We start from the raw sequence: 16,655 nt of genomic DNA on the forward strand, positions 1-16,655 counted from the left end.
AATATCGATTTTGATGCGCTCAAAGTTATGCCCCTAGTACTCCCATTCACCGGCCACTGACCACAAAACGAAATCACGGTCAATCTCAAAAATGGCTCGTTTGTCATAATTATGCTTTTAGATATAAGTTTGTCTCGTTTACAGTATAAAAAACAGCCCAGGTTGCATTTTGGCAATAGTTATCCTTTAAAAACATTAAAAATCTTAATGTTCAAAAACATTTGACTGGCAGTGTAAGTTCAAATGTGCTATTTTGGGACACCATGATTATGAGCTAAAATATGCTTTTAACACACTATTTGTGACCCTGGACCACAAAACCAGTCTTAAGTAGCACGGGTATATTTGTAGCAATAGCCAAAAATACATTGTATGGGTCAAAATGATCGATTTTTCTTTTATGCCAAAAATCATTAGCATATTAAGTAAAGATCATGTTCCATGAAGATATTTTGTAAATTTTCTACAATAAATATATAAAAAGTTGATTTTTAATTAGTAATATGCATTGCTAAGAACTTCATTTGGACAACTTTTAAAGGTGCAGTGTGTAATATTTAAGATGATCTCTAGACAGAAATGAAATATAATATACTAAACTATGTTTTCAGGGGTGTATAAATACCTTACTTAATGAACCATTATGTTTTTATTACCTTAGAATTATCAGTTTATATCTACATACACCGCGGGTCCCCTCACATGGAAGTCGCCGTATTGTTTCTACAGTAGCCCTGAACGGACAAACTGCTCTACAGATTGCGTTTCATCACTGTTGTTCTAGCGGAAAAACACTGACACAATGATGAACAAGTAACAGTAATATTCACAATAACATCTTTTTATTGAATGATTAAGTAAATATAATTCCCTAATTTACGTTTTAAAGGAAACCTCATTATTCTTTGCTGTCTAAAACGACGACATCTTAATCCTGTGCGGCTACCGTAGCTTCTGTACCGTTGGTTGCAATTCATAGCCTTACCGCTAGATGCCGCAAAAATCTACACACTGCACCTTTAAGGCGATTTTCTCAATATTTTTGCACCCTCAGATTCCAGGGGGGTGTTCCATAAAACAAGTTTACCAAATAAGTCAGGCTTATTTCAGTTAGTCTGATTTATTTTGAGCCAAATCAAGTGACAACAAGTCAGACTAACTAAAATAAGCCTGGCTTATTTGGTAAACTTGTTTTATGGAATACCCCTCAGGTTTTCAAATAGTCTCAGACAAACACTGTCCTATTTTAACAAACAATATATCAATGGAAAGCTTATTTACTCAGCTTTCAGATGACGTAAGAATCTCAATTTCGACAAATTTACACTTATGACTGGTTTTGTGGTCCAGGGTCACATTTATGTATTTAGTCACCACTTGAACCCATCTTTTATACTCTAACTCCCGGTTTCACAGACAAGGCTTAAGCCTAGTCCTAGACTAAAATGTAAATCTGAGCTGTTTGAACTGAAAGAAACTTGCACTGACTGATCTAAAAATATATCGGTGCCTTTGTTTTGTCTAAAGATGAGCAACAGTAATTTTTTAAAAGCATGTTTATAACAATTACTTAAATATCCTAATTGAACTATCTGCTAATCCTGGCTTAGTCTAAGCACTGTCTGTGAAACCGGGCCTATGTGTACTAAAAAATAAATGTTAGTATATTACGGTAAGTACAAAATTTTCGCCTGGGTGGAACGTTATATCCCAGTCTGACCGTCTAAAAGTGGCAGAAACCCCTTTAAAACAGCCTGTTCCGACTGACAGGCCAACTTAAACCAGCAAACCAGTTTAGGCTGGTTTGGTTTGAGATGCGTTTTTTTCAGCAAGGGAAGCTCGCATGAAATCTCGCTAAAAGTATTTCCTAGTCATGTTTGTATTCGTATGCGTTCGACGACTTACGTATTTACTCATTTGTTTCGCCGTTCGAGCTTAGAAACAAATCTTTTTAGAAAGTGCGTCAATTTTTTACCGGTGTTTTTTTCCTCTTCCTCTCTGTCTGTACCGGCCGGCAAACCAACGAGACACACCTCCCAAACTCTCGAAAAAAAATCATTCCGTCGTTTCCCGAGCGACCAATCAGCTGCAGCGCTGCGATGGCCGCGTGCCTAAATAGAATGTTTATGTACGACGAGAGCCAATCAGAATCAATGAGGGGCGGGGCCGAGCGAATCTCGCCTGGCTGCACGCGCAGGATAGAGTGGGCGTGGTGTTGGGGCTCGGCGAGAGAGAAAAGCAAAACAATCATTTTTATCCCCTTTTACCGGCTGCTTTTAGGGTCCGTAGTGAAATACACTCTCGGCAGGGAGTCGTAGTCCACACAATACTGTTAAATGCATCTTATCCTGCTCAGCACTAAAATCTACCGACAGCTGGTGATTTTGCTTTAGTTACATTTGATCCAGGTTGAAAATGACTTCCAAACGCCTTCTCGAGCAGCCTCGAGCCGGCGACAGCACACACGAGGGGGGCTGCGCCGTCCAGCGAGAGCCTGTCACTGGAAAAGCGTTTAAAACAAACGCGCTGCATGAAGGTGTTTTAAGGAATTTCAGCAAGGAAATCTCTTCAAATGGACATTATTATAATACCTCAACGGGAGGGAGGCACTACATCCATAAGAAAGTAAGTCATGCATACTCATTTAAGTTTTGCACACGCTCACTTCTTTGCTTTTTGACAGCTCTCTGCATTTATAAACAAGTCAAGGTGCATCCATACGATGGCAGTTTGGCTTGTCGAATAAAACTCGAAGTTTGCATGGGGGAATTGCTCGTGGAGTAAATGCAATCTCATTTAATCGTTGCAGTTTGTAATGTCGTCTGCGTTAATGTAGCGAGGCGGTAACTGTTTTGCACGTAGTTTAAGATGGCGACTTAACTTGAATGTTCAAAGTTTAAACGAAAAAAAAAACAGGGGGTTGGTACATTTAACCGAATCACCCCTCCCCCATAGTGTATCTAACGCCGGTGGAAGGGGTTGTTTTCACAGCAACACCGTTTAGTTTTTCCTCTTTTCGTCTGCGTGATAACTTTCTAGGATATTTACTAATTAAAAACATGTTTCCATATCTAACCTAAGTTTTGGTTTGGAAAAACGTCTTAATATTATATTCACAGTTGGTTTGTGCATGCATATGGATGAAGTAACGTCGTTGCGTTCCTTCAAAAGTTTGAGCGTTCACTCGCTGTAGAAGTGCGTTTAGTTTGCTTGAGTTGAGTAGAGTGTAGGAGTGTGTGACACGCCCCCCTTCCATGATGACCCGTCACAGAATAATGTAGCAGCGCATACAAACGTGCACTTGACCGATACGCAACGCAACACTGCCTGTAATGCAACACATGCTTGATCGCAATGTTTTGGGGGGTGTGCGTGCATTCATTGCATCCCATTTAAGCTATCAGGAAGTATTTTTATAAGTAAAAAAAATAAGTACTTGCTATTAGAGGTATGCAGTAAAATGAGTAATAACTTATTATTTAATGTGGCACACCAGGAATGCAATTTGTAGACAGTTATATTACCAACTGACACGATGCTATATTAATGCAAAAATAAATTTCAAATTGAATATTCGGTCCTAGATTTTAGATAAAGAACAAACCGTTTTAAAGCTTTGTTGCTTTTACTCCTTGTTTGTTAGCTTTGAGCATACATAAAAACAAATAACATACCTCCATGGGAGCCATGATATGTTAAATTAAGCACTATTCATTTTGTGTTTTCAAAGGTCTCATGACCTGCATGTTTATCAATAAAAAAGAACAGTTATTGAGGGGTGAAATATGATGTTCATATATTATTCCCATATTAACAATATTATTAGTTTAAATGGGTTTGAGCCATCTTGTGGCCCCCTTGGAAGTTTGCTGAGACTTTCTGCCATAGATCTTAAATTTTTGTTAAAAAAGATTTGTGTATGTAGTTTTTGTTAATTGTTATTATTATTATTCGTTTTAGTGTATTTAGTTTTAGTTATATTATTAATTTTAGTTATATTATTTTATATAGTTTTAGTTTTATTATATTATATATATATATATATATATATATATATATATATATATATACACACACACACACACACACACACAGTACCAGTCAAAAGTTTTTGAACAGTAAGATTTTCGATATTTAAAAAAAAAAGTCTCTTCTGTTCACCAAGCCTGCATTTATTTGATCCAAAGTACAGCAAAAACAGTACAATTTTGAAATATATTTACTGTTCAAAATAACTGTTTTCTTTTTAAATATATATTTTAAAATGTAATTTATTCCAGTGATTTCAAAGCTGAATGTTTAGCGTTATTATTATAGTTATGTTGAAAACAGCTAAGTATAATTTTTGTCAGGTTTCTTTAATGAATAGAAAGTTTAGAAGAACAGCGTTTATCTGAAATAGAAATCTTTTGTAACTTTATACATGTCTTTGTCATCACCTTTGATCAATTTAAAGCATCCTTGCTAAATAAAAGTATAAATGTTTACGATTTATTTCCCCACTCCAAAAACAAAAATGATTTCAGGCTTTTGAGTGTTATAGTGTATAATGTTACAAAAGCTTTTTATTTCAGATAAATGCTGGTCTTTGAATCTTACATTTATTCAAAGAATCCTGAAAAAATGTACTCGACTGTTTTAAATAATAATAATAATATAAAAATGTTTGTTGAACAGCAAATCGGCATATTAGAATGATTTCTGAAGGTTCAAGTTCAAAGATGCTGAAAATTTAGCTTTGAACACAGGAATAAATGACATTTAAAATATATTCAAATAGAAAGCAGTTACTTTAAATAGTAAAAATATTTCACAATATTACCGCTTTTGCTGTATTTTGGATCAAATGAATGTAGGTTTGGTGAGCAGAAGAAAAACATTAAAAATCTTACTGTTCAAAAACATTTGACTGGTAGTGTATATATAACATATGTAAAGTATATATCAGTTTATTTATTTATTCACATGTTTGTTTCAAGTAACATATTTTAAAATGGTTTTAGTTAGCTCTAATAACCCTCTAAAATGGATCAAAAGTATTGACTCACCTTGGACTTTCCCAATTTTAATCCAGTAAAATGTTCTCCAGAAATAGAATGTCCCTAATACCACCTTTTATTGATTAGCAAATCATGATTCACATTTGGCTTTTTAAAGAAGTATCCGGCCCTCCAGCATGTCCGCTTCCAATTTTCAGTTTTAAGAGGTCAACATGGAGAGAAAGCAATGCTTGTCAAACATTTCCTTTCGGTCTTTACGTCTTTAAACACCCATCAAAAACAATATTATAACCCGAATTGAATTCTTGTTTCAATCCCTTTGGACAAATGTCCTAACTGATAAACCAAAATTATATCTTTCATTTTTCTTAGTTTGCATGTGGCAGGGAGGAGGATGAACAGATCTCAGGTGGGGTCCTTAAACATGGCTGCCCTGCTCATCGCCTGATTCTGAATGGCATGAGGCTACAAGACCAAACCCACACGGAGGCTCGGAGCCCAGTGAGAGGGCCTGGGGAGCCAGGATGTTGCCTGCCATCTCCCGAGACACCGCACCTGCACACGTCCTCCATCATCCCCGTCCCACATGACAGGTCAGGTCTGATAATTGTCTCCGAACTCATCCCTTCAGTACAGAGAGCACTGTGCAGCCCGACTACATTTGGGTGATGCATCAATGCATACATAAAATGAGATTCTATTTTTTTTTTTGTAATTGAGAATGTAACGAAAAAATTGAAATATGACAGAAAGTAGAGAAAAATTAACAAACATATATAGACAACATAATATAGCATGAGATTCAATGTGTGTTGTATGCAAACACACCACTACACTACACTACCCATAATGCTGTGCAGAAATTCCACCAATCAGAGAGTCTTTACAAGCAGATTGTGCTAAAAATGCTCTGAAGGGAAAAACTTTCTGGATTCTGATAGTTGTCACCGAACTCATCCCTTCAGTACAGAGAGCACTGTGCAGGCCGGCTGTATTTGGGTGATACAGTAGTTACATTAATGTGTATATAACATGAGATTCTTTTTTTTGTATTTGAAAACGTGACAAAAATTCAGAAATATGACAGAAAGTAGAGAAAAATTAACAAACAACATATATACACAACATAATATATTGAGATTCAATATGTGTTGAATGCAAATACACCACTACACTACACTACCCATAATGCTGTGTAGAAATTCCACCAATCAGCGTCTTTACGAGCAGATTGCACCAAAAATGCTCTGAAGGGAAAAACTTTCTGAATTCTGCTTTCAATAAACTTAAATATTAGTATACTGTATATATAAGCACATTTTGCAACTTCTATAGGTGTAATCAACAACTTTAAATTAGTGCTGTCAAACGATTAATCATCCAAAATAAACTGTTTATATATATATATATATATATATATATATATATTAGGGGTGTAACGGTACGCTAAAATCGTATTCGGTTCGGTACAGTGTCTTGGAGAGCTCGGTTCGGTTCATTTTCGGTACAAAAAAATAAGAACTTACAAAATCTTTATTTTGAAAAGCTGCCAATACACAATAGAATGCTTGCATAAAATAAATAAAAGCGACACATTTGGGTGATATTTTACATAATATTTTTTTAAGGCTCTGAAATGAAGCGGTTGCAATGAATGTTTTTATCATTATACAAATTAGATTGTTTATGAATGGTTATGGCGATTCATGTTACATTTGCATATTGTATTTTATGAATGAAAGTAAAACTGGCAAGTTGAATCTCTGTCTTGTTTTATTTCACAGGATAGTTAAATATAGGCTGTGTGTGGGGAAAAAAAGTGCGTGAAATAAGACCACAAAAATCTGTTAATGTGTTAATGGTCTAAACATATACATTTGGACTATATTTTTTTTAGATACATACGTTTATAAGTATTTTATATGTATTTAAAGTTGAAAGTAAAATAAATTACAATATTTATTTATGTTAAATCATAATCTGCGTGACGCTGCCGTTAATTTGCTTTGATGACGTTCAGGGGCATTCCAAATGAGCGATTATTTTCAGCGAAGGCCAGTGAAGGGAGCAGTGAACACTGCGTAGGGACCCTGTCGATCGGAACGCACCCAAAGAGTATAGAATATACAGCATATGTCAGTATTTGTTCTTTGACGCACCTTAACCAAAGCGCGAGTTTTACTGTTCGTCACTCAATAGCGTCCGTGCGGAAACTCGCCTAGGAACATTGTTCCGCTGCGCTTAATATCCCGCTAATAATAAATGTATATTATTTAATGAAAAAAATATACCGAAACGGTACGCAAGTGGACCGAACCGAACAGGCCGTACCGAAACGGTTCAATACATCCCCGTGAACCGTTACACCCCTAATATATATATATATATATATATATATATACATAATATATGTGTGTGTGTGTGTGTGTGTGTGTGTGTATACTGTGTATATTTATTATGTATATATAAATATATATAATATCAATTATATGAGTACAAATGTATACATGTAAATATATACTGTATGTGTGTGTATTTATACATACTTATTAATAAATATACACCGTACACACACACATATTCTATGTAAACAACTTTTATTTTGGATGCGATTAATTGCAATTAATCGCGATTAATTTTTTTACAGCACTTCTTTAAAACATTAATTTTATATTTCTCCATTATTTTTAAATGAACTATGTTATTCGAAATGCTTCATGGGTTTGTAGTTTTTTTCCTCACTAAAGGACACAGTCTTGTACCTTGTTTGTTTTACATTTTTACTTCAGATGCAAGTTTGAAATGTTGTGTTTCACCTGAAAAAGTGGGCGGACGCTAATGCACTAATGAGTTGGTGTGTCCAAACTTTTGAATGGAAGTATAGTTTTATAGTTATTGACATGCAGTAGAGTAAGTTAAGCTGTGTTGAATTCATGCAAACTGGCCCTGAGGCAAACATCAAAGACATGCCTTACACAAGTCTTCCTAGATCTCACTTGTACTCCCATTGATTTGATTGTCAAGGTTTAATGGCTCAGTCTGTTTAAAAGTGGAATGAAGTGCTGCTTGATCAGACATGTTTTAATCAGTCCCTTGGTTAAACTGTCATTCCACTTGCTTGCATTCAATTGCTTACAAGCCTTTATGGTGAACTGCAGTAATAATCATTCTTAAGACAGAAGCTACATTGAGCGTCTTGTAGCCAGTGGCTGTTTCACCACTAGCATGACCCTCAGCATACCAGAGGCTGATAGTAATGTAATGGCACAGGATGGCATGGAGGAGACAGGCGGGCCGCTTGGTCAGCGTTCAGTCAGTATTTATGCAATCTTTGTTTTTGCCATGTTTATGAGGAATGTCTGATCAAATAGCATTCTGTCTCTGTTTTTTTTTTTTTTCGCTGTTTATCTGTCGTTTCTTTTCCTTCTTAAATCATAATCTTCACAAATATGCCTATGTGAATAGTTTACCCAGAGTAACCCTGTCAACATTTACTCATCCTCATGTAACAGTGAGAGTCAAGCAAACGATTCAAAAGTTAGATTTTGGGTGAACTATGCCATTCAAGGATACATTACCAATCCAAACCAGGTTGATTATTATAGGCGATGGAGGCTTGGGGCCGGAAAGGTGTTTAAGAGATATGTAATCTAATCTGTTCTTGTATGTGCACAAACCATCATCAGCAGATAAATAGGTCAGTTGTAATTCAATGTGGGTGCGTGGGATGCTTTTCACACTGTGAATTGACAATGTATTTGTGTGTGTTTAACAAAATGTGCTGATATAGCAAGTTCAGGCAAGTGACTATGACTTTATTTACAATAAGGCTTTTGTAATGCTCACTGAATTTATGACTTAGTACTTCAGTAGCTTACTTAGTACACATTCATATAGCTATTTCTGAACAAGTTTACTGAACACTCACCCTGTCTTCTATTGGTTAGCTAAACAGATAGCCACGCCCCCAAACTCACACCATTGGTTGAGCTGTTGCTGTGTCAGGCAGGTCGAGATACTTAAACAAACAGAGCTTGCTTTGATAGCACCACAAACTCTGGATGATAAACTAGGATAGAAGTATTTTAAAATTAAGAAGTGACATTTTTAAAGAAGTAAAAAAAAATGTGCAGATAATTTACTCACCCTTTTGTCATGCAAGCTGTTCATGTCTTTCTTTCTTCAGTCGATAAGAAATTATGTTTTTTGAGGAAAACATTTCAGGATTTCTTTCCATATAGGGGACTTCTATGGTGCCCGCGAGTTTGAACTTTCAAAATGCAGTTTAAATGCAGCTTCGAAGGACTCTAAATCCATCTGAGGAAGAAGGGTCTTATCTAACAAAACACAATTGGTTATTTTCTTAAAAAAAAAAAAGACAATTTGTGACCCTGGACCACAAAACCAGTCATAAGGTTAAATTTTACAAAACTGAGATGTATACATCAATTGAAAGCTCAATAAATAAGCTTTCTATTGATATATGGTTTGTTAGGAAAGGACAATATTTGGCCGAGATACATCTATTTGAAAATCTGGAATCTGAGGGTGCAAAAAAATCCAAATACAGAGAAAATCACCTTTAAAGTTGTCCAAATTAAGTTCTTAACAATGCATATTACTAATCAAAAATTACATTTTGATATATTTATAGTAGGAATTTTACAAAAACTCTTCATGGAACATGATCTTTACTTAATTTCCTAATGATTTTTGGCATAAAAGAAAAATCAATAATTTTGACCCATACCACATATTTTTGGCTATTGCTACAAATATACCCCAGCGACTTAAGACTGGTTTTGTGGTCCAGGGTCACATTTATATACTTTTTAACCTCTGTGTGAACTCTGTATTCCAGTTCTTGACAGTTAGGGTATGTCAAAAAACTCCTATCTCATTTTCTTCTCCAACTTCAAAATTGTCCTACATCGCTGTTTTACCTCTTTTTTACCTACCTCGTTTGATCTTTGCATGTTCACTTTGTAAACACTACACTTTAAAAAATAAAGGTGCTTTAAAAGGTTCTTCAGCGATGCCATAGAACAGGGTTCCCCAAATCTTACCCTGGAGGTCCAATGCGCTGCAGAGTTTAGCTCCAACCCTGATCACACTCACCTACCTGTGATTCTCTAATGATCTTGAAGACCTTGATTAGCATGCTCAGGTGTGTTTGATTAGGGTAAGAGCTAAACTCTGCAGGAAAATGGATCTCGAGGTCCAGATTTGATGATCCCTGCCATAGAAGAACCATTTTTTGGTTCCAAAAAGAACCATTCAGTCAAAGGTTCTTTACAGAACCATCTCTTTCTTACCTTTTAATAATCTGAAGAACCTTCTTTCGCCACAAAGAACCTTTTGTGAAACAGAAAAGTTCTTCAGATGTTAAAGGTTCTTTATGGAACCTTTTAGACAAAAAAGGTTCTTCTATAGCATTGTGAAGCACCTTTATTTTTAAGAGTGTAGGTTGGTACTTCTGGAGCGATGTAAGACAATTTTGAAGTTGGAGGATAAAATGAGATGAAATGGTAGTTTTTCGACATACCCTAACTGTCTTGAACTGGAATACACAGAGTTCACGCAGAGCAATACAAGACAAGCATTTGAGGTTAAAAAGTATATAAGTTGTCAATTTTTTCATAAAATAACCATTCATTTAGCTAGATAAGACTCTTCTTCCTCAGCTGGGATCATTTAGAGCCCTTTTGAAGCTGCATTTAAACTGCGTTTTGGAAGTTCAAACTTGCGGGCACCATAGAAGTCCACTATATGGAGAGAAATCCTGAAATGTTTTCCTCAAAAAACATAATTTTCTTTTACGACTTAAGAAAGAAAGACATAACATCTTGGATGACAAGGGGGCGAGTAAATTATCTGTACATTTTTGTTTTGAAAGTCAACTTCTCCTTTAATTCACATTTTTTATAAAAAAAAAAAAATAGTTTAAATGTGACCCTGGACTACAAAACAGTCATAAGGGTCAATTTTTGTAAATTGAAAGCTAAATAAATAAGCTTTCCATTGATGTATGTATCGGGAATCTGAGGGTGCCAAAAAATCAAAATATTGAAGTTCTTAGCGATGCATAATTCTAATCAGAAATTAAGTTTTGATATGTTTACGGTAGGAAATTTACAAAATATCTTCATGGAACATGATCTTTACTTAAAATTCTATTGATTTTTGGCATTAAAAAATCTAGAATTTTGACCCATACAATGTATTATTGGCTAGTGCTACTTTAGACCGGTTTTGTTGTCCAGGGTCACAAATGGTTTAATTGCACTAATTATTCTGTCAATAGAAAGTATTGCAGCAATAACTGTGAAGCTACAGTTGTCGCTTTGTCTTTCTGCATCATTAATGTGGCCTAGATTTTAATTTTAAATGATACCTGGATCTCATACTGCCTAAGGGATTGTAAATGTATGCAAAACTGTCTGATATGCAGGCAAATGACTTGTCCCTTCAGAGTTATAGTGAGAAAACATGATGTTTGTCAGATAAATCCAACACAAACTCTACCGGTTGTATTTTATGACCCCTCCATAACTCTTTTATTCACCTGCGGCGCTCTTTCTCTGCTTTACATCTGTCACATTGCCGTCTTTTATGTGTGTTTATGTGTGCTTGGCAACTATCAGAGGGTTTTATGGACTAGAGCTTTAGATAAAAGAAATTACTGTACATTACTGTACACTTTTTAATTGTTGTTGTTATATGCATGTTAATATGAAATGTTAATTTCATTATCTTCAATGATTTTAATTAAGCAAACAACAGACTAAATAAAGAAAAAGTATTAATATCAAAAAAAAGGTCAAAAGTGTACTTATCTATCAATATCATGCATTCAATTTTTTTAATAATAATAATTAAGATTTTTGCTTTTAAAATTATATAGACACTAGAGTATTGTCATCAGAATTATTAATGAAATGCAATGAATTGGTTTGGAGTCAGTTATTTTATGTAGGAACTTGCCCTTTAATGTTTTATTTTCTTCTTTGGCCATTGAAATAAATCTCTATATGATTTACATCTAGTTGTAAATGGTCATATACTGTATTCAGAGTACAGTCAGTATGCATTGTGCTCATGCTGAGATGTTTCTCTAGAGTGCAGGAACTGTAACACCCTTTTGCAAATGTGATGCCATCTAGACTAGTACCTAGAATTAGACATTGTTAGCATTTAGACTTGCAACTAGATCTTGGGTCATACAGGCAAGATTGCATTTCACCTGAGTTGTAGAAATAGGCCTGATGAACTTCACCATTCAAATCTGGGGCATTATGGATTCACACATGACTGTGTGCAGAAAATACTTCAATAATTGTCACCCTGAACCACAAAACCAGTCATAAGGATCTGAAAGCTGAATAAATAAGCTTTTCATTGATGTATGGTTTGTTAGGGTAGGACAATATTTGGCAGAGATACAATTTGAAAATTGGGAAGCTGCAAAAAAATCAAAACATTGAGAAAATCACCTTTAAAGTTGTCCAAATTAAGTTCTTAGCAATGCATATTACTAAACAAAAATTACGTTTGGATATATTTACAGTAGCAAATTTACAAAATATCTTCATGGAACACAATCTTTACTTAATATCCTAATGATTTTTGGCGTAAAAGAAAAATTGATCATTTTGACCCATACAGTGCAATTACTACAAATACAGTACTGACCAAAAGTTTTGGTCTGTACTGTAGATATGAATTCAACTGAAAAAACTTGTGAAAAAATATCTTTCAGGTGGTCAAATAGCAAATAGTGGAGCTCTGCAGCCACCTACTGGTAAAAGTTATTTGTAGTTGTTTTTTTTTTACTTTTAAAACTGGATTTTCCAAAAGATGGGCAAAAATCTTACACTAAACCATGTGAAATTATCCATGTTATCCCCATGAATTAAAGTTAGAAATGTGGATCTTTTATAAAGTGAATTTTACATAAAAAAGCAGTTTTTGTATAAAAACCCATTTAAAAAATATTTATTTATTAATTTATATATATTTAAAAAATATCACTAACCCACTGAAAACTGCACAAATGTAGAGTAAAAACTTTAATAAACAGAAAAATATACAGTACAGACCAAAAGTTTGGACACACCTTCTCATTCAGGTGTGTCCAAACTTTTGGTCTGTACTGTAGATATGAATTCAACTGAAAAAACTTGTGAAAAAATATCTTTCAGGTGGTCAAATAGCAAATAGCAAATAGTGGAGCCACCTACTGGTAAAAGTTATTTGTAGTTGTTTTTTTTTTACTTTTAAAACTGGATTTTCCAAAAGATGGGCAAAAATCTTACACTAAACCATGTGAAATTATCCATGTTATCCCCATGAATTAAAGTTAGAAATGTGGATCTTTTATAAAGTGAATTTTACATAAAAAAGCAGTTTTTGTATAAAAACCCATTTAAAAAATATTTATTTATTAATTTATATATATTTAAAAAATATCACTAACCCACTGAAAACTGCACAAATGTAGAGTAAAAACTTTAATAAACAGAAAAATATACAGTACAGACCAAAAGTTTGGACACACCTTCTCATTCAGGTGTGTCCAAACTTTTGGTCTGTACTGTAGATATGAATTCAACTGAAAAAACTTGTGAAAAAATATCTTTCAGGTGGTCAAATAGCAAATAGCAAATAGTGGAGCCACCTACTGGTAAAAGTTATTTGTAGTTGTTTTTTTACTTTTAAAACTGGATTTTCCAAAAGATGGGCAAAAATCTTACACTAAACCATGTGAAATTATCCATGTTATCCCCATGAATTAAAGTTAGAAATGTGGATCTTTTATAAAGTGAATTTTACATAAAAAAGCAGTTTTTGTATAAAAACCCAGTTAAAAAATATTTATTTATTAATTTATATATATTTAAAAAATATCACTAACCCACTGAAAACTGCACAGATGTAGAGTAAAAACTTTAATAAACAGAAAAATATACAGTACAGACCAAAAGTTTGGACACACCTTCTCATTCATTCAAACTTTTGGTCTGTACTGTATACTCATGCTATTTAAGACTGGTTTTGTGATCCAGTGTCACAATTTAGTGTGTTTGCGCTTACGTGTTCATTAGATAAGGACTGGTGACCATACACTACTTGAGTAGCTCTACACACATTAGTCTTTCTTTGACATGTTCAGGCTTGCCTGACAAAGTCTCTGCTTTACGCTGTGGCTGATAGGTCACACTGGCAGCAAGTCTACGCTTGAATCTATTCTTCTCTTATCAGCATTCATCTAAAGTAAACTAAGAGACAAAAGTCAAGGTGGAAGGTAGAACGTCCAGCAGACTGTAACCCTTGCTTTTTGAATGTGTCTTGTATGTGCTTGTGCAAGCCTTTGAAATAAACTTCAATAAAAAGGTGAAGTCAGCAATTTGAGGTTTTATGTGAACACGTCCAGTCATGTGGTCATCTTGATCTTGGACGGCATTCAGAAAGAACAATGGTTCATGAACTTCCTGGACATCCGTTATTGAACGATTCCTTTATAGCAGAAGAAACTGACGATATGCATACTCTATTGGTGATAGGCCCAAGTCTGAGTTTGTTGAAAATAGTGTGATGCTGGTATATTTTTCTTGTGGATTTTTAAAGCATGAATAACTGCAAATGTTTGTCATCAGTATTGTCTTCACCCTGTACTACAGAAGATGAGTTTATAATATATACACTACCAGTCAAAAGATTTTTAATATTTTTTATAGAAGACTTTTCTGCTCATCAAGCCTGCATTTATTTGATCCAAAATACAGCAGAAACAGTAATATTGCAAAATATTTTTACTATTTAAAACAACTGCTTTCTATTTGAATATGTTGTAAAATGTCATTTATTCCTGTGATTTCAATAGCATTTTAATCAAAGAATCTTGGAAAATATAAAAAAAATCTAATTTTATATAATAATAATAATAATAATAATAATAATAATAATAATAATAATAAATGTTTCTTAAACAGCAAATCATAATATTAGAATGTTTTCTGAAGGATCATGTGATTGGAGTAATGCTTCTAAAAATTCAGCTTTGAAAGCACAGGAATAAATTACATTTTAAAATATATTCAAATAGAATATATTTAAATAGTAAAATAATTCAAAATGTTACTGTTTTGCTGTATTTTCAAATAAATGCAGGCATGTGAGCAGACAAGCCTGCATTTATTTGATCCAAAATACAGCAGAAACAGTAATATTGCAAAATATTTTTACTATTTAAAACAACTGCTTTCTATTTGAATATGTCGTAAAATGTCATTTATTCCTGTGATTTCAAAGCTGAATTTTAGCATCATTACTCCGGTCGTCAGTGTCACATGATCCTTCGGAAATCATTGTAATATGCTGATTTGCTGTGCAAGAAACAATTTTTATTATTATTATCAATATTTAAAACAGCATTTTAAACCATACAGGGTTATTTGGTGAAGATCAGCATTTATCTAAAATAAGGGCTTTTGTAACATACATTATACTATTCTAAAGCTTGGAGCCAGTAATATGTTTTTTGGGGAAGACGTTATGGAAATTAATACTTTTATTTAGCAAGGATGCTTTAAATTGATCCAAAGTGATGATAAAGACATTTACAATGTTACAAAAGATTTCTGTTTCAGATAAATGCTGTTCTAAACTTTATATTCATCAAAGAAACCTGAAAAAAATCTACTCAGCTGTTTTCAAAATAATAATAATAATACATAATTTTTTGAGCAGCAAATCAGAATATTAGAATGATTTCTGAAGGACCATGTGACTGGAGTAATGATGCTTAAATTCAGCTTTTTCACAGGAATAAATTGCATATTCAAATATTTTCAAAGAGAAACCAGTTTAATAACAGTTAAAAAGTAAAAACATGTCAAAATAGTACAGTTTTTGCTGTATTTTGAATCCAATAAATGCTGGCTTGGTGAGCCGAACAGACTTCTTTAAAAAAAAAAAGTGATGACTTGACATCTTTTAATTGACTGATTTTTGGGTTGGACCACTATTTATTTATTTATTTTTTATCAAAAAGATGAATCAAAAAGATGCTAAATTAAAACATTTTTATTTCTGAGGTGATATCTGGATGCATGTAACAACAATATTAGATATTATTTGTTATAAAATGCTGTTACATGTCTAAGTATTGTTTAACATAACATTTTTATATATACTAACCTTCAAAATTGAGGATTTCTTTCAAATAAATTAGCAGTTTTATTAAGCATAGGAGCATAAGCTTGATCAAAAGTGACAAAAACGTGTATAATGTTACAAAATAAATAATAATTTCAAACTAATGCTGAACTTTCTATTAATCAAAGAATCTTGGAAAATATAAAAAAAATTCTAATTTTATATAATAATAATAATAATAATAATAATAATAAATGTTTCTTAAACAGCAAATCATAATATTAGAATGTTTTCTGAAGGATCATGTGACTGGAGTAATGCTGCTAAAAATTCAGCTTTGAAAGCACAGGAATAAATTACATTTTAAAATATATTCAAATAGAATATATTTAAATAGTAAAATAATTCAAAATGTTACTGTTTTGCTGTATTTTCAAATAAATGCAGGCATGTGAGCAGAAGAGACTTCTTTAAAAAAAACATAAAAAATGTACTGTT

At 33.4% G+C, this 16,655-nt stretch overlaps 1 protein-coding gene across 1 annotated transcript in view; it reads left to right on the forward strand.

The window, feature by feature from the left end:
• Positions 1-2,255: 2,255 nt before the first annotated feature.
• Positions 2,256-16,655, forward strand: part of LOC141291479 (zinc finger protein 395-like) — an 82,308-nt gene continuing 67,908 nt past the window's right edge. The window contains exons 1-2 of the mRNA XM_073823639.1: positions 2,256-2,625; positions 5,373-5,593. Of these exons, the coding sequence (XP_073679740.1) occupies positions 2,416-2,625; positions 5,373-5,593 (431 nt within the window). The 5' untranslated portion in view covers positions 2,256-2,415. The remainder of the gene's footprint in view (positions 2,626-5,372; positions 5,594-16,655) is intronic.

This window comes from Garra rufa, chromosome 18 (genome assembly GCF_049309525.1).
Source record: "Garra rufa chromosome 18, GarRuf1.0, whole genome shotgun sequence".
NCBI lineage: Eukaryota > Metazoa > Chordata > Actinopteri > Cypriniformes > Cyprinidae > Garra > Garra rufa.